We start from the raw sequence: 18,242 nt of genomic DNA on the forward strand, positions 1-18,242 counted from the left end.
TCATAACACTCGGTGAACAAATGTGTCTTCAAATTTTTCTTGAAAATGGCACAGTTTCTACTCATTTTGACATTTAGTGGTAGCTCATTAAAAAGTCTTGGCGCACATCTTTCAAACGCTCGAAAACCCATTACCAAATTACTTCTTGGCTCATTCAACCTATATTGTTCATAACTATGCCGAAGCCCCATAGTAGTATCCACTTGAAAATCGTTGAGAAGACTCCTTAGATATTCTGGTTTTCCATATTTCAAGGCTCGAAAAGTCAGAAGACATATCTTGAAAACTATCCGCGCCTTTATTGGTAGCCAGTGTAATTCCATGAGTACTGGAGTTACTCTCTCACGAGGTGCAAGACCTATGAGTAATCTCACAGCTCTGTTCATAACATACTGTAGTTTCCGAAGCCGATATTTTGGTAAGCCAAAGTAAAGAGAGTTGCAATAATCTAGTCTACTTATAACATAATTATGAAGAAGCATATCTTTACAGTATCCTCATCCAAATATTTTCTCACAAAACCAATATTCCTCAAATGATATCCAGCAACTTTCACCACTTTATTGATTTGAGCTTCAAAAGAGAGATTTTCATCCAATAGAACACCCAAATCCTTAACAGCACTTCTTCCATCCAACGTACTATCCAATATCCGCAGACTCCTAGTACCTAATCTTCTGAGACTCATTTTCTTTCCCACAATCAACACCTCAGTTTTATTCGGATTCAATTTAAGTTGTTTTCCATCCATCCATGATTTTATCAACAATATGACTATCATTTACACAAAATATGACATGAAACACAGTAATATATCTCATCCATCAAACATGTAAAATGCAACACAAAATGTACTAGCTCACACTGGAAAAGCACCCTTATGAGAGATATTTCAGTCTATAACGTAACTGGAAATAAAACAATGACCACATAACATAAGTTGAGAGAGTAAATTGATAAATGGGTAAAACAACATACAACGAAAAGAAAGAAAGAATAGTATACTACCAAGTACATAAATAAGCAAATAATAGTGAATTAAATAAAAATGTGTTAATGATTAGCAGGGCAACCTCCCCTAGTATCCCCACAAAACACCTAACTCCACTGCATTTAATCATAGGTTTGCTGGGCTGGGACTCGTCTGAACTTCAAACTTGCGGCGCGTCTGACCGGAACAGTTCGCACGTGAACTTACGAAGCGGTGTCTATGCAATGCCATTGTTAGGATTGGCAGTACCCGGAGGAGATCGGGAAGGGAGGGCAACCCTTCGATCCAGGGTGAGGGTGTTCCTTTAGGAAGCTGAAGGTTTCTTCGGAAAAGGGTACAGCGACGTGCCGCGCCAAACATTCCCAGGTGAGTGGCGGGCTGAGGCCAAGCCGAAGAAAAACAGTAACTCTGCATTCTAGAAGATAGTGGTGGGGGTCGTTGTACCGCAAACCCACAGAGTTTGCTGTGTTCGTGAATGTCTCTCCCTGCACGTAACACTTGCCATCCACAACGATATCCAAGGGAGACCCTGCGGAAGATATATTCAGCCACTCTACCAGGAGGCAGGTGGACTGCCTCGCACCTCGTCAAGGCCAAAGTAGCAATAAGGCTGCTATGGTTGACCCTGACCGACAATCTGGCCTTCTTGATAGTGACGCCCTTGATCTGTGTGATCTTGCTAAACCTTTGTTGTGGCGTTGAAAGCATCTTACGCAAGTGTTCCCTGGAACCCCAGTGTAACTGGGGATCCTGTGAAACATTAGAGACTTGGCGGTGCAAGAAGTTCAACGAGGGCTGGATTGACATCGTAAATAGACGTCATCTGCTTTTTTTTTCGACCGGGTGACATCAATAGCTCCTTGAGTGAGTATGAATCACGACTGCCCCCTGCCCAGCAGAGAGAGGCGTGATCCAGGGCCTTGTAGATGGCAGCAAGATCCGTCTGTAGTGGAACTTCCGAGGACCACGGGCTGTAATCTTGCCGCCGGGTCGCAGTCAGCCTTACTCCTCGTGAGATGGAAGATTTGGGGGAGGAAAGGCATAGTCTGCATGGCGTCTGTCCAGAGTTCGACGCCGAATTTCCGGACTCCAAAGGCGAGGAGTGACCGGTAGAGTCTCCTTATTAACCCTTGCAATAAAAGATCTGACAACCTGGCATTTAATTGTGATTGGATAGGATAGTGGTAGCTTAGTTTTGTAAACACAAACAGCCTTGTTAGGGCCAGTAGGACTGTTGTCTGTTTTTCCTTTGTGACGTCCAGGGCAATTAGAAGGCCTTGATTTCACTCTCCCTCCCTTGGACCGGCCAGAAGTCGGATGAGAGGACAGGAACAAACTCTCTCCGCCCGTAGACGAAGGGAGGTAACTCCCGCTTCCCATCTAAGATTCGCCACAGGGATCCCTGGAGGGTACGCTGTGATGGCGCCTAGAGCCTGGCTTTGGACGACCTTGAGCTTGTTCCACGATCTCGACCCCATTGTTGGATATCGTTTCTGTTTGAGCCAAATCCCTCACCAAAGCAGCGGTGGACTTGTGGTTATGGAGGTAAAGTTATTTGTGCAATGCCTACCTTTGATGGTAGTAATGGTGGCGATAAAACGGTGACCGCTCAATGCACGGAGACCCAATTAACACTGGGAAATAGCTGCCACACGCTCCAAACTCTATCCTTCCCATCCCATAAAACCCAGATATCATATCGCATTACTTCAGTCTCATGATGATGGCACGGTCTCTGATTCTTGCTCAGTGACTGAGCTGTTGGTAGTAGTTCTCTTTAATGTCGCTGTCTAGTGTTGAAACTCAGCTAGAAATAGATAGATAGATAGACTTTATTTGGCAATAAATCAATGTACATGAAGTGCAAATAATGACAAGAACACATAGTTCGAAATAATAAATGTAAATTGCCGAGGATAACACAAAAAGCATGAACGCTTATTTCCATTATCGGCTGAAAGAAACCTGCACAGCGAAGCTATAGCGATAATCCCATACCACACTCCTGGTCATATGGCCATTTCCCGAAGGTTGAGTGTGGTTTGAATTTTCCGCCAAAATCATCGGAAATTTAAAATTCCCGGCTCTGTGCAGGCATGCGCATTGTCGACCCCACCTCCCCCTCCCTATTCCCTCCCTTCTTACCCGGCTAGCTCGAGCCGGACGTCGCGTCACTTAGCATCGCGGAACCAGACGAGTCGGTCACTCCACAACCCACCTTCTTTTCATGCCGGTAAGTCTGGTTCCTGCTCGTGCTCGTGTGTTCTCGTAGGGAGCCCTACCTGTTCTCCTGCAGTTTTTCCCCTTCGGTGTTGTGTCCAGACACCTTTGGGACACCCCTTCTATGATTATCATTATTCTATTTTCAGACCAAACGCTTGTGTGTGGAATCCGGCTGCACAGCCAGGATCTCGTCAGACGGCCACCACGACCTCTGCTCCCGCCATGCCCCTTGTTTCTCACAAGCTGGCTTTAACCCCCTAGCCTGCGTTGTGTGCAAAGCGCGGGTTGAGGAGATTCGTGCTGCTCCTCCCAAAACCCGTTCCAAGCTAGCCGCCCTCGAACTTCTTCGGGAGGCATGGCGCAGAGCTCGGAAATTGAAATCCGCTGACGACCCCCCCCCCCCTGGTGTGGGCGGATCCGGCGTTAGGCGTGGAATTGGGCCTCGTTCGCCCTCGCCATCCGTCTCCCTATGTCTCCGAGACTTCCGTTGGTGGACAACCTGGGCCTCTCGGAGTACAAGGGGACGAGTCTGATGTTACGGAGTATGGTGTCCCCGAGCGTCCTCAGGCCTCTCGGCAGCCCCATACATCCGACCATCAAGGGTCCTTAAAACCCTTACGGCTTGCTTTGTCAAGCACCCCCACGAACTCGTCTTCCTCCCTAGTTCACTCACGTGAACCCGGCAGGAAATCTCGCTCGAAAAAGAGGTCTGCCTCACCGAGGTCCAGGACGCTCAGCTTGTCCCCACCCTCCACAGCCTCTCCCCCCAACTCACCCTCCCTTCCTCGCTCTCCTTTTCCTCGCCGTAAATCCCACAAGGGCAGGGAGCCGGGGGACGAAACGAGGGGAGAGGGAACTCTGGCTGCCCAAGTGGCTGCCCTCCTTCCGTCCCTGATAGGCCCCGTCCTTGAATCGGCCCTATCACATTATCCGGCCTTTCAGACCGCGCAAATCATAACGCACCCCTCTCCAGAGCAACCTCCTATTGAACCTACGGCTCTAGCCCCCCCTCCCACTCTCCCTCCTGGTCCTTCCCTCCGCCCCTCCGTGCCGGCGACAGGTATAGGACTAGAAGGCCCCTCTCAGGAGGAACCCCCCCAATCAGACGTCCGTCGGGTTGGACGGGGTGGAGGACCACTACAGTTCTTCTTTACCTTATCCTCCTACCATGACGGACTCTTGAGTTCACCCCTTCTCATGGTGTGACCTTCCCCGGTCCTGGGAGTACTCGTTTGGAGAAGATCACAAGCTAGTGGCCTGGTCTCCCGACTACTCGCTACTGGAGGGCTGGAGGAGGAGAGATGACGTTATCCTAAAGTGGGCCAACGACGCGGAGGGGGCTAAGGTTCTATATAAGATTCGACCCCTCTCCGCCCCGGCCTCCACGCCCTCCAGGATTTCCACCTCTAACACTCTGGACGCATTAGGTGCTCTCCTGGAGAACCCTCGTTTAAACCCTGATGGGCATATGTTTGTCGACAGGTCGGGGGACTCACCGGCGGTAGCACTCTCCCCAAACGCCTGGTTCCCGCAGGAGAAAGGGGAGAAAGCCTTAGACATCCCTGCTCTCGAGCGGGCCCAAGACCAACCCAAGACGGTTCCTCCTCGACGGCATATCCCTTCATCATTCCCCGTCGTCCTGCCACCACCCTTCGCGCCGGAGGGCCTGCGCGATTGCTTGTGGCACTCGGGCAGGGACCCCGCCCTCCCCCAGCAACTTAGTGAACCGGAGGCTAAGTTGCTGACGACGGAGGCCTCGACCAGACAAGACCTTGCCTCTACCATCTCGACCGTCACGGCAATGGCGATGATGAGGAACTGGCTGACGACGCTCGCCACGAGCTTTGAGGACTTCCCGCGGGAAGAATTGAGGTGAGTGGGATATTTCAATCTATAGAGGGTCCAGACCTGTCCTGGCGAGAGACGCTCGGGTAGCGTCTTCACCCAGGACGGAGCCTCTTGACTAGCGCCCGAGGACGAGGTCGTTCGGAAACGACCTCGGCTTCGCATATGTTATACGTTCTACAATTGAGCGATGTGACTTTATTACACCCTCCGGGGATCGGGATCCTTCTCGCCCTACTAATTTGATTCGCGTGTTTTCTGTATGCAGAGACACCCTGGCGGCACTCTCTACCGTGGCAGAGGGTACAGCCAACATGGCGTCATCAGCCCTACCCCCAGCAGCGAGGGCCTTCACCGCGGCTCGTCTGGCAGCTCGTCAGTCTGCAGCGCGGTCGGCCCCGGAGATAGCTCGCCGGGGCGTGGTGAGAGCAGCTCCCCTTTCCCGTGGTCTGTTCGACCAGGAAGCGACAGACCGCGTCTTCGCTACGGTCCCGACCGTCATCCAGATCCAACAACCCTCCCAACCGGAGATTCCAGGACTTCCTTCGGAGACACGCGATAGTGACCATCTCCGCTAGCACAGTTCTGGACTTCCTGTCTTGGCTAGCTGACACCACCAACAGGGCACCGGAAGGCCGACCCGGGCCATGCCCCCCACGCCCACAACATCAGAGGCCTCGCGGCATCGCTGGCGTTTCTCCGCACCCACTCTGTGGAACGGGTGCAGGACCTCGGGGGCTGGGCATCAGCAACTTATCGGCTGAAAGAAACCTGCACAGCGAAGCTATAGCGATAATCCCATACCACACTCCTGGTCATATGGCCATTTCCCGAAGGTTGAGTGTGGTTTGAATTTTCCGCCAAAATCATCGGAAATTTAAAATTCCCGGCTCTGTGCAGGCATGCGCATTGTCGACCCCACCTCCCCCTCCCTATTCCCTCCCTTCTTACCCGGCTAGCTCGAGCCGGACGTCGCGTCACTTAGCATCGCGGAACCAGACGAGTCGGTCACTCCACAACCCACCTTCTTTTCATGCCGGTAAGTCTGGTTCCTGCTCGTGCTCGTGTGTTCTCGTAGGGAGCCCTACCTGTTCTCCTGCAGTTTTTCCCCTTCGGTGTTGTGTCCAGACACCTTTGGGACACCCCTTCTATGATTATCATTATTCTATTTTCAGACCAAACGCTTGTGTGTGGAATCCGGCTGCACAGCCAGGATCTCGTCAGACGGCCACCACGACCTCTGCTCCCGCCATGCCCCTTGTTTCTCACAAGCTGGCTTTAACCCCCTAGCCTGCGTTGTGTGCAAAGCGCGGGTTGAGGAGATTCGTGCTGCTCCTCCCAAAACCCGTTCCAAGCTAGCCGCCCTCGAACTTCTTCGGGAGGCATGGCGCAGAGCTCGGAAATTGAAATCCGCTGACGACCCCCCCCCCCCTGGTGTGGGCGGATCCGGCGTTAGGCGTGGAATTGGGCCTCGTTCGCCCTCGCCATCCGTCTCCCTATGTCTCCGAGACTTCCGTTGGTGGACAACCTGGGCCTCTCGGAGTACAAGGGGACGAGTCTGATGTTACGGAGTATGGTGTCCCCGAGCGTCCTCAGGCCTCTCGGCAGCCCCATACATCCGACCATCAAGGGTCCTTAAAACCCTTACGGCTTGCTTTGTCAAGCACCCCCACGAACTCGTCTTCCTCCCTAGTTCACTCACGTGAACCCGGCAGGAAATCTCGCTCGAAAAAGAGGTCTGCCTCACCGAGGTCCAGGACGCTCAGCTTGTCCCCACCCTCCACAGCCTCTCCCCCCAACTCACCCTCCCTTCCTCGCTCTCCTTTTCCTCGCCGTAAATCCCACAAGGGCAGGGAGCCGGGGGACGAAACGAGGGGAGAGGGAACTCTGGCTGCCCAAGTGGCTGCCCTCCTTCCGTCCCTGATAGGCCCCGTCCTTGAATCGGCCCTATCACATTATCCGGCCTTTCAGACCGCGCAAATCATAACGCACCCCTCTCCAGAGCAACCTCCTATTGAACCTACGGCTCTAGCCCCCCCCTCCCACTCTCCCTCCTGGTCCTTCCCTCCGCCCCTCCGTGCCGGCGACAGGTATAGGACTAGAAGGCCCCTCTCAGGAGGAACCCCCCAATCAGACGTCCGTCGGGTTGGACGGGGTGGAGGACCACTACAGTTCTTCTTTACCTTATCCTCCTACCATGACGGACTCTTGAGTTCACCCCTTCTCATGGTGTGACCTTCCCCGGTCCTGGGAGTACTCGTTTGGAGAAGATCACAAGCTAGTGGCCTGGTCTCCCGACTACTCGCTACTGGAGGGCTGGAGGAGGAGAGATGACGTTATCCTAAAGTGGGCCAACGACGCGGAGGGGGCTAAGGTTCTATATAAGATTCGACCCCTCTCCGCCCCGGCCTCCACGCCCTCCAGGATTTCCACCTCTAACACTCTGGACGCATTAGGTGCTCTCCTGGGGAACCCTCGTTTAAACCCTGATGGGCATATGTTTGTCGACAGGTCGGGGGACTCACCGGCGGTAGCACTCTCCCCAAACGCCTGGTTCCCGCAGGAGAAAGGGGAGAAAGCCTTAGACATCCCTGCTCTCGAGCGGGCCCAAGACCAACCCAAGACGGTTCCTCCTCGACGGCATATCCCTTCATCATTCCCCGTCGTCCTGCCACCACCCTTCGCGCCGGAGGGCCTGCGCGATTGCTTGTGGCACTCGGGCAGGGACCCCGCCCTCCCCCAGCAACTTAGTGAACCGGAGGCTAAGTTGCTGACGACGGAGGCCTCGACCAGACAAGACCTTGCCTCTACCATCTCGACCGTCACGGCAATGGCGATGATGAGGAACTGGCTGACGACGCTCGCCACGAGCTTTGAGGACTTCCCGCGGGAAGAATTGAGGTGAGTGGGATATTTCAATCTATAGAGGGTCCAGACCTGTCCTGGCGAGAGACGCTCGGGTAGCGTCTTCACCCAGGACGGAGCCTCTTGACTAGCGCCCGAGGACGAGGTCGTTCGGAAACGACCTCGGCTTCGCATATGTTATACGTTCTACAATTGAGCGATGTGACTTTATTACACCCTCCGGGGATCGGGATCCTTCTCGCCCTACTAATTTGATTCGCGTGTTTTCTGTATGCAGAGACACCCTGGCGGCACTCTCTACCGTGGCAGAGGGTACAGCCAACATGGCGTCATCAGCCCTACCCCCAGCAGCGAGGGCCTTCACCGCGGCTCGTCTGGCAGCTCGTCAGTCTGCAGCGCGGTCGGCCCCGGAGATAGCTCGCCGGGGCGTGGTGAGAGCAGCTCCCCTTTCCCGTGGTCTGTTCGACCAGGAAGCGACAGACCGCGTCTTCGCTACGGTCCCGACCGTCATCCAGATCCAACAACCCTCCCAACCGGAGATTCCAGGACTTCCTTCGGAGACACGCGATAGTGACCATCTCCGCTAGCACAGTTCTGGACTTCCTGTCTTGGCTAGCTGACACCACCAACAGGGCACCGGAAGGCCGACCCGGGCCATGCCCCCCACGCCCACAACATCAGAGGCCTTGCGGCATCGCTGGCGTCGTTTCTCCGCACCCACTCACTCTGTGGAGCGAGCGGGTGCAGGACCTCGGGGGCTGGTGAGCATCAGCAACTTCCTTCAGGACACGATATCTCTACCACTCGATCACCCCTGTCCCATGTGTCGCCATGGGAACGGCTCCACCCCTCTTCGCAAAAGAAGGGGGGGCAAAGGGCGACCGAGGGGTAGGGGAAGGCCCAGGAACCGCTGAGCAAGATACAATATTCTACATAGAATTTATGCACTATGTGAATTGTACAATATTATTTTTATAAAAAATAAATAAATAAATGAATATATATATATATATTGATATTGATATCGATATAAGTAAAAAAAAAAAAAAAACAGGTCGAAATGGACATGACTTCTCCTATTCAACTTAAGCTAATCTATAGTCATGATGGTCAAGAACTTTACCATGTTGAAATTAATTTCAACGCTCACTGTGACTCAGGTCGAAATGACCATGACTTTTCCTATTCAACTTGAGCTAATCTACAGTCATGATGGTCGAGAATTTTACCATGTTGAAATTAATTTCGACGCTCACCGTGACTCAGGTGGAAATGGACATGACTTTTCCTATTCAACTTGAGCTAATCTACAGTCATGATGGTCGAGAATTTTACCATGTTAAAATTAATTTCGACGCTCACTGTGACTTAGGTCGAAATGACCATGACTTTTCCTATTCAACTTAAGCTAATCTGTAGTCATGATGGTCAAGAATTTTACCATGTTAAACTAATTCAACGCCCACTGTGACTCAGGTCGACATGAACATGACTTTTCCTATTCAACTTAATTTAATCTACAGTCATGATGGTCGAGAATTTTACCATGTTAAAATTAATTTCGACGCTCACTGTGACTTAGGTCGAAATGACCATGACTTTTCCTATTCAACTTAAGCTAATCTGTAGTCATGATGGTCAAGAATTTTACCATGTTAAACTAATTCAACGCCCACTGTGACTCAGGTCGACATGAACATGACTTTTTCTATTCAACTTAATTTAATCTACAGTCATGATGGTCGAGAATTTTACCATGTTAAAATTAATTTCGACGCTCACTGTGACTTAGGTCGAAATGACCATGACTTTTCCTATTCAACTTAAGCTAATCTGTAGTCATGATGGTCAAGAATTTTACCATGTTAAACTAATTCAACGCCCACTGTGACTCAGGTCAACATGAACATGACTTTTCCTATTCAACTTAATTTAATCTACAGTCATGATGGTCGAGAATTTTACCATGTTAAAATTAATTTCGACGCTCACTGTGACTTAGGTCGAAATGACCATGACTTTTCCTATTCAACTTAAGCTAATCTGTAGTCATGATGGTCAAGAATTTTACCATGTTAAACTAATTCAACGCCCACTGTGACTCAGGTCAACATGAACATGACTTTTCCTATTCAACTTAATTTAATCTACAGTCATGATGGTCGAGAATTTTACCATGTTAAAATTAATTTCGACGCTCACTGTGACTTAGGTCGAAATGAACATGACTTTTCCTATTCAACTTAATTTAATCTACAGTCATGATGGTCCAGAATTTTACCATGTCAAAATTTATTTCAACGCTCACTGTGACTCAGTGATGTCACGGTATGATGACGTCATTGTGATAAATTGACGTCACCATGTAGTCCTATGACGTCAATTTGTGTCCCTGTGACGTCACGAGACGATCCTATGGCGCCATGATCAATCCGGTGACGTCACAGTACAATCACATGATGTCACTAGGTATTAAACATATAGAAGTCCGCTTGTGGGTGACGAGACGTCACAAATTGCCATAGCACACTATTGGATGAAGACGCTCGCCACGGGCTTCGAGAACTTCCCGCGGGAAGACTTGGGGTGAGTTGGATACATACCGAGGGTCCATCGTGGGAGACGCTCAGGGAACGTCTTCACCAAGGAACAAGCCTCTTGACTAACGCCCACGGACGAGGTCGCTCGGAAACGAACTTGGCCTCGCATACTCCCTTTCGGTTTCTCGCTTACCCCGAGGATCTTCACGAAACTAGTGAGAGTGGTAGGCGTACGTTGGACGGAAGCAAGCGTCTCCACACTCATGTTCCTAGACGGCTAGTGGATGCATTTGCCCACCGGGGAGGGTGCATCGGCCGACATCTCAATGGCTCTGAGTGTGTTGGCGGACGTGGAGTTCGGGGTGGACTGGGACGGGTCTGCCCTTGCTCCCACATAGACTTTATTGGCTCGGGATTGAGTGGGACACAGTCAGCGTCCTTCGGTTGCTCCCCTGCGCCAAAAGAGCGTGCTTCTCTCACACGTCCTCCCTCCTTCGGTGGCGGGGGGGGGGGGGGGCCTCAACTTCGCGACCCCGGCCCTTCCACTGAGCCGCTTGGGGCGCCGACGGCTGGTACGGGAGGTCGACAGGAGCATACTGCTTCTCCCGCGTGACCTGCCCGGGCCGATACCCTCAGCACTCCACAGGTTGTTGCGTCCCTGGCTTCGGTCGGGGGCCCTACGCCGGTCGCTGGAGTTTCTCCGCACCCACTCTGTGGAGCGGGTGCGGGACCTAGGGACTGGACATCGACGACTCCCTTGGGGACACGGTGTCTCTACCACTCAGTCGCCCCTGTCCCATGTGTCGCCATGGAAACGGCTCCACCCCTCTCATCTCAAAAAAGTGGAGGGGGCAAAGGGCGACCGAGGAGTGGGGAGGGGCCAGGAACCGTTGAACAGGATACAAATTTCGTATAATTTACGCATTGTGTGAACAGTGCAATGTTGTGCATGTCACATTCTTCGGCGTGGGTACTTGACGTTTCTGTCTCCCCTCTACTGAGTGATAAAATGAATAAGTCTCCCATAGGAAAGACACACGTAATAACGGTTTGATTCAGGCTTCACCTCTCCTCCCACCTGTCCTCGTCTCATGCATAGCTTCGCTGTGCAGGTTTCTTTCAGCCGATAATATTTCTTTGTCGCGGCTCGTGCCGCTTAAATTCTTCTTATCGGCTTAAGAAACCTGCACAGATTTAGGGTCCCTCCCTCCTCCCACAGGCGAAGCCTTCATTTCTCATTGAAGTGACGCGACGTCCGGCTCGAGCTAGCCGGGTAAGAAGGGAGGGAATAGGGAGGGGGAGGTGGGGTCGACAATGCGCATGCCTGCACAGAGCCGGGAATTTTAAATTTCCGATGATTTTGGCGGAAAATTCAAACCACACTCAACCTTCGGGAAATGGCCATATGACCAGGAGTGTGGTATGGGATTATCGCTATAGCTTCGCTGTGCAGGTTTCTTAAGCCGATAAGAAGAATTTAAGCGGCACGAGCCGCGACAAAGAAATATTCCTTCAGGACACGGTATCTCTACCACTCGATCACCCCTGTCCCATGTCGCCATGGGAACGGCTCACCCCTCTTCGCAAAAGAAGGGGGGGCAAAGGGCGACCGAGGGGTAGGGGAAGGCCCAGGAACCGCTGAGCAAGATACAATATTCTACATAGAATTTATGCACTATGTGAATTGTACAATATTATTTTATAAAAAATAAATAAATAAATGAATATATATATATATTGATTGATATCGATACAAGTAAAAAAAAAAAAAAAAAAAAAAAAAAGGTCGAAATGGACATGACTTCTCCTATTCAACTTAAGCTAATCTATAGTCATGATGGTCAAGAACTTTACCATGTTGAAATTAATTTCAACGCTCACTGTGACTCAGGTCGAAATGACCATGACTTTTCCTATTCAACTTGAGCTAATCTACAGTCATGATGGTCGAGAATTTTACCATGTTGAAATTAATTTCGACGCTCACCGTGACTCAGGTGGAAATGGACATGACTTTTCCTATTCAACTTGAGCTAATCTACAGTCATGATGGTCGAGAATTTTACCATGTTAAAATTGATTTCGACGCTCACTGTGACTTAGGTCGAAATGACCATGACTTTTCCTATTCAACTTAAGCTAATCTGTAGTCATGATGGTCAAGAATTTTACCATGTTAAACTAATTCAACGCCCACTGTGACTCAGGTCGACATGAACATGACTTTTCCTATTCAACTTAATTTAATCTACAGTCATGATGGTCGAGAATTTTACCATGTTAAAATTAATTTCGACGCTCACTGTGACTTAGGTCGAAATGACCATGACTTTTCCTATTCAACTTAAGCTAATCTGTAGTCATGATGGTCAAGAATTTTACCATGTTAAACTAATTCAACGCCCACTGTGACTCAGGTCGACATGAACATGACTTTTCCTATTCAACTTAATTTAATCTACAGTCATGATGGTCGAGAATTTTACCATGTTAAAATTAATTTCGACGCTCACTGTGACTTAGGTCGAAATGACCATGACTTTTCCTATTCAACTTAAGCTAATCTGTAGTCATGATGGTCAAGAATTTTACCATGTTAAACTAATTCAACGCCCACTGTGACTCAGGTCGACATGAACATGACTTTTTCTATTCAACTTAATTTAATCTACAGTCATGATGGTCGAGAATTTTACCATGTTAAAATTAATTTCGACGCTCACTGTGACTTAGGTCGAAATGACCATGACTTTTCCTATTCAACTTAAGCTAATCTGTAGTCATGATGGTCAAGAATTTTACCATGTTAAACTAATTCAACGCCCACTGTGACTCAGGTCAACATGAACATGACTTTTCCTATTCAACTTAATTTAATCTACAGTCATGATGGTCGAGAATTTTACCATGTTAAAATTAATTTCGACGCTCACTGTGACTTAGGTCGAAATGACCATGACTTTTCCTATTCAACTTAAGCTAATCTGTAGTCATGATGGTCAAGAATTTTACCATGTTAAACTAATTCAACGCCCACTGTGACTCAGGTCAACATGAACATGACTTTTCCTATTCAACTTAATTTAATCTACAGTCATGATGGTCGAGAATTTTACCATGTTAAAATTAATTTCGACGCTCACTGTGACTTAGGTCGAAATGAACATGACTTTTCCTATTCAACTTAATTTAATCTACAGTCATGATGGTCCAGAATTTTACCACGTCAAAATTTATTTCAACGCTCACTGTGACTCAGTGATGTCACGGTATGATGACGTCATTGTGATAAATTGACGTCACCATGTAGTCCTATGACGTCAATTTGTGTCCCTGTGACGTCACGAGACGATCCTATGGCGCCATGATCAATCCGGTGACGTCACAGTACAATCACATGATGTCACTAGGTATTAAACATATAGAAGTCCGCTTGTGGGTGACGAGACGTCACAAATTGCCATAGCACACTATTGGATGAAGACGCTCGCCACGGGCTTCGAGAACTTCCCGCGGGAAGACTTGGGGTGAGTTGGATACATACCGAGGGTCCAGGCCCGTCTTCGTGGGAGACGCTCAGGGAACGTCTTCACCCAGGACGAAGCCTCTTGACTAACGCCCACGGACGAGGTCGCTCGGAAACGAACTTGGCCTCGCATACTCCCTTTCGGTTTCTCGCTTACCCCGAGGATCTTCACGAAACTAGTGAGAGTGGTAGGCGTACGTTGGACGGAAGCAAGCGTCTCCACACTCATGTTCCTAGACGGCTAGTGGATGCATTTGCCCACCGGGGAGGGTGCATCGGCCGACATCTCAATGGCTCTGAGTGTGTTGGCGGACGTGGAGTTCGGGGTGGACTGGGACGGGTCTGCCCTTGCTCCCACACAGACTTTATTGGCTCGGGATTGAGTGGGACACAGTCAGCGTCCTTCGGGTGCTCCCCTGCGCCAAAAGAGCGTGCTTCTCTCACACGTCCTCCCTCCTTCGGTGGCGGGGGGGGGGGGGGGCCTCAACTTCGCGACCCCGGCCCTTCCACTGAGCCGCTTGGGGCGCCGACGGCTGGTACGGGAGGTCGACAGGAGCATACTGCTTCTCCCGCGTGACCTGCCCGGGCCGATACCCTCAGCACTCCACAGGTTGTTGCGTCCCTGGCTTCGGTCGGGGGCCCTACGCCGGTCGCTGGAGTTTTCTCCGCACCCACTCTGTGGAGCGGGTGCGGGACCTAGGGACTGGACATCGACGACTCCCTTGGGGACACGGTGTCTCTACCACTCAGTCGCCCCTGTCCCATGTGTCGCCATGGAAACGGCTCCACCCCTCTCATCTCAAAAAAGTGGAGGGGGCAAAGGGCGACCGAGGAGTGGGGAGGGGCCAGGAACCGTTGAACAGGATACAAATTTCGTATAATTTACGCATTGTGTGAACAGTGCAATGTTGTGCATGTCACATTCTTCGGCGTGGGTACTTGACGTTTCTGTCTCCCCTCTACTGAGTGATAAAATGAATAAGTCTCCCATAGGAAAGACACACGTAATAACGGTTTGATTCAGGCTTCACCTCTCCTCCCACCTGTCCTCGTCTCATGCATAGCTTCGCTGTGCAGGTTTCTTTCAGCCGATAATATTTCTTTGTCGCGGCTCGTGCCGCTTAAATTCTTCTTATCGGCTTAAGAAACCTGCACAGATTTAGGGTCCCTCCCTCCTCCCACAGGCGAAGCCTTCATTTCTCATTGAAGTGACGCGACGTCCGGCTCGAGCTAGCCGGGTAAGAAGGGAGGGAATAGGGAGGGGGAGGTGGGGTCGACAATGCGCATGCCTGCACAGAGCCGGGAATTTTAAATTTCCGATGATTTTGGCGGAAAATTCAAACCACACTCAACCTTCGGGAAATGGCCATATGACCAGGAGTGTGGTATGGGATTATCGCTATAGCTTCGCTGTGCAGGTTTCTTAAGCCGATAAGAAGAATTTAAGCGGCACGAGCCGCGACAAAGAAATAATTTATCTATTTTATTTATTTATTTATTTTTTGCACAATATGGTACCAACCGTGGGACAGTCATTATCCTCAAGTAGTGGGTCTGGCCGAGACGGGCATGATTTAACCAAACATAACCCAGCTAAATGGTCTTAAGGCCTGCGCAAAGCGTAGCTTTAATCCATCAAATGCTGACTTCGGCCTCCATGTCGTATGGGGCTGAATATTGCTGACGGAAGCAGCCCGATCAGCGAATGACTGGCGCCGCATCAAACCAGTCGTGCTCTGGTAGGTAGGGCTCAAGAACCTTGGTCGGTAGCCCTCCTGGGGGGAGAACTCTGACTGTAAACCACCTACATTCGCGAAGCTGAAAGAATTAAGACGAGCTCCTTGAGATCGATGGTCGTTCTTAAGGAGAGAAGGGATTACCAATCCTCTTCTATCTCCATGACCCCAACAGATGTCCAAAAGAAAAAGTTCATCTGTCGATTGCCCGAAAGCTGGAAAAGCGGGAGAGGGCTAAACCTGATGGATTGGCTACGTGAGACGTCTCATTGGCAATGCATTAGCGGTATCATTATCGGTATGACGGCAATTTATTGCAACAACTGTTTTGGAACCCGCATATCACGAATCAGGAGTCGAAGTACAAGAGCAAGTGGAAGTCCACCCAAGACAAGTCAACGCAAAAATAATCCAGGGCTATCCTCTGTTCGTTTTCTTCACAAGTCCAGTGCTGATACGTCAAGGGTGACGAGGACAGTCCATTATAGAACTGGAAGTCTATAGTCTGGATCTTTCACTCTGGCGGCGAACGTATGAATCAGTCGCTCTTCATGTGTTGTATGGCAAAACTGGAATTCGGTGACATCTTCGTTACTTCACGTTATGTACTATCGCCAAAACTTATAACTGCTACATATGAGCCACCTCTCCAGATGTCGTGCTCCTTGTTTACGAATAAATATGAATAGATATACGTAAGTGGTAGCTGTGGCCAAGAAAACCGGAATAACAAGGAACATGATCAAACGTATATACAATAAATTATCACTTCACATTTGGTGGTGAATGAGACTAATGTTTCTCAATTATGTGACTTTTATTATCATGTGATATTGATTTATTCAAAATATATAGTGAATCACTGTGATGTGTACGAGTGTGCGGGTGTGGGAGGCTGGACAATGACTTTGGCACAGACCTTTCTCTGGTTTGCGAGGATGCTTCAAGGTTCATGATGCACTGCTTGAGTCACGAATAGACTATTTAACGTAAATATGAATAAATTGTAATTTCAGATTAGACTGAACTTGACAGTGTTGTTATGTTCTTAAGAGAGAAGACTGAAGACTGGAATTCTGGAATTCAAGAAAAGACCACCTCGCTTGCGCGGGATCGGGTTTTGTGGGAGGGGAAGAACGTCTGTTAGAAAATGAAAAGATAGTAGTGTATAAAAGAGGGCTATTGCCACCGGGCGAATCGCGAGCAATTAGGGGCTAGATTGTTGTCATGGCATAGGAGGACTTGACCAGGAGCTTGGAGGGAAGCGCCCGACGCCGGAGGTTAGGAGGTTGGGATTACCAACGGGGTTACCAACGGGGTTAGGATCACCAACGAAAGTTGAGAAAATGGTAGGAGGCGTAGTAGTAGAGAAAGGGGGAAAAACGGAAAAATCTTTAGTGGGAGGTAAACTGAAATGAGAAGATGTAGTATAAGAGAAAGTGAGAAAGGAAGCGAATTTTAGTCGAAGAAAAAGGAAGTGTATATGTTTGTGCGTGGGATGCGGCTATGAAGACTGAAATTTACACTATTGCTCGCTATAAGGAAACCTCGGAATGATATAGGCTCCTCCTACAACTTATTTTGATTGGTTAAGATTCTCTCTGTATACCACAAATGACCAATGGAAACACATGCCCCTTTTCGTAAACATCCCAGCATGTGTCTATCTCAAAACTGCAAACTTCAGCAGAATAGCATATGGGTCGAGAGTGTTTTTATGGCTTGAGAAGGGCCCAGCGTGCGATGCGTCATGCCCAGTGCGCGATGCGATGACGAAACTAGTATCGACTAGTATCACTGTACTAGTATCAACTAGTGGTGATGCTGTTGGTGGTGTCGTCAAACCAATCACCACACAGACACCGGCTCGGACGGGATGTTCTTCTTGCCTTGAAAGGTGACCGAAACGAGGAAATTGACGCCCGCGGTGGTTGGACTCGCTATTGAGGTCATTCATTTGTAATGCAGAATCACAATCCAACTTGTTAAATGCGTGAAGATGCACATGAAATATTACACATACAGTAACTATAATGTAAAATCAAACTGTTCAAAATCAAGATTGGTAAGTGAACTAGACGATGAAACAAGTACAAATATTATGTTGAAATATGATATTCAGTAAATTCTTCTTAGCATAGAATAAAAGAGCTTACCGTTTCAAGTTCGAAGTTTTTATGTAAAATAAAAAACACGGTTACGAAAACTAAATATTGTATAACATTACGTGAACAGAACTGACTATTACTGCTGATACATGTAACTAATACTTTTGTATGCTATGGCGTGCACAAGTAGTTCAAGCGTTTGGTAGTTCATTTGGTACTCGTTGAAATGATATCTTTAGATGTCCACACACACAGTTAATAAATGGGAAAGTGGGAAAAAGAGAGTTTGAGAGACAGGAAAATAAAGGCATGGCGGGGTAAAAGGTAGAGGGAGGGAGATGGCGGTGGGAAAAAAGAAAGACAAATATGGCAGTAGAGGGAGAGTGGGTGAGGAAAGAAAAAGAGAGA

At 49.2% G+C, this 18,242-nt stretch overlaps 2 protein-coding genes across 2 annotated transcripts; both read left to right on the forward strand.

Moving 5' to 3' along the window:
- The first annotated feature begins 3,181 nt into the window (after positions 1 to 3,181).
- On the forward strand, positions 3,182 to 4,051 carry LOC143021823 (uncharacterized). The gene is made up of 2 exons (XM_076179586.1): positions 3,182 to 3,224; positions 3,361 to 4,051. The coding sequence occupies exons 1-2, from the start codon at positions 3,219 to 3,221 to the stop codon at positions 3,745 to 3,747; spliced, it is 393 nt and encodes a 130-aa protein (XP_076035701.1). The 5' UTR covers positions 3,182 to 3,218; the 3' UTR covers positions 3,748 to 4,051.
- A 2,004-nt stretch (positions 4,052 to 6,055) lies between these two features.
- Positions 6,056 to 7,806, forward strand: LOC143021809 (uncharacterized). Its single transcript, XM_076179545.1, has 2 exons — positions 6,056 to 6,098; positions 6,235 to 7,806. The coding sequence occupies exons 1-2, from the start codon at positions 6,093 to 6,095 to the stop codon at positions 6,619 to 6,621; spliced, it is 393 nt and encodes a 130-aa protein (XP_076035660.1). The 5' UTR covers positions 6,056 to 6,092; the 3' UTR covers positions 6,622 to 7,806.
- Positions 7,807 to 18,242: the final 10,436 nt, after the last annotated feature.

Source organism: Oratosquilla oratoria, chromosome 43, assembly GCF_046742065.1.
Source record: "Oratosquilla oratoria isolate Oo_2021 chromosome 43, ASM4674206v1, whole genome shotgun sequence".
Lineage (NCBI taxonomy): Eukaryota > Metazoa > Arthropoda > Malacostraca > Stomatopoda > Squillidae > Oratosquilla > Oratosquilla oratoria.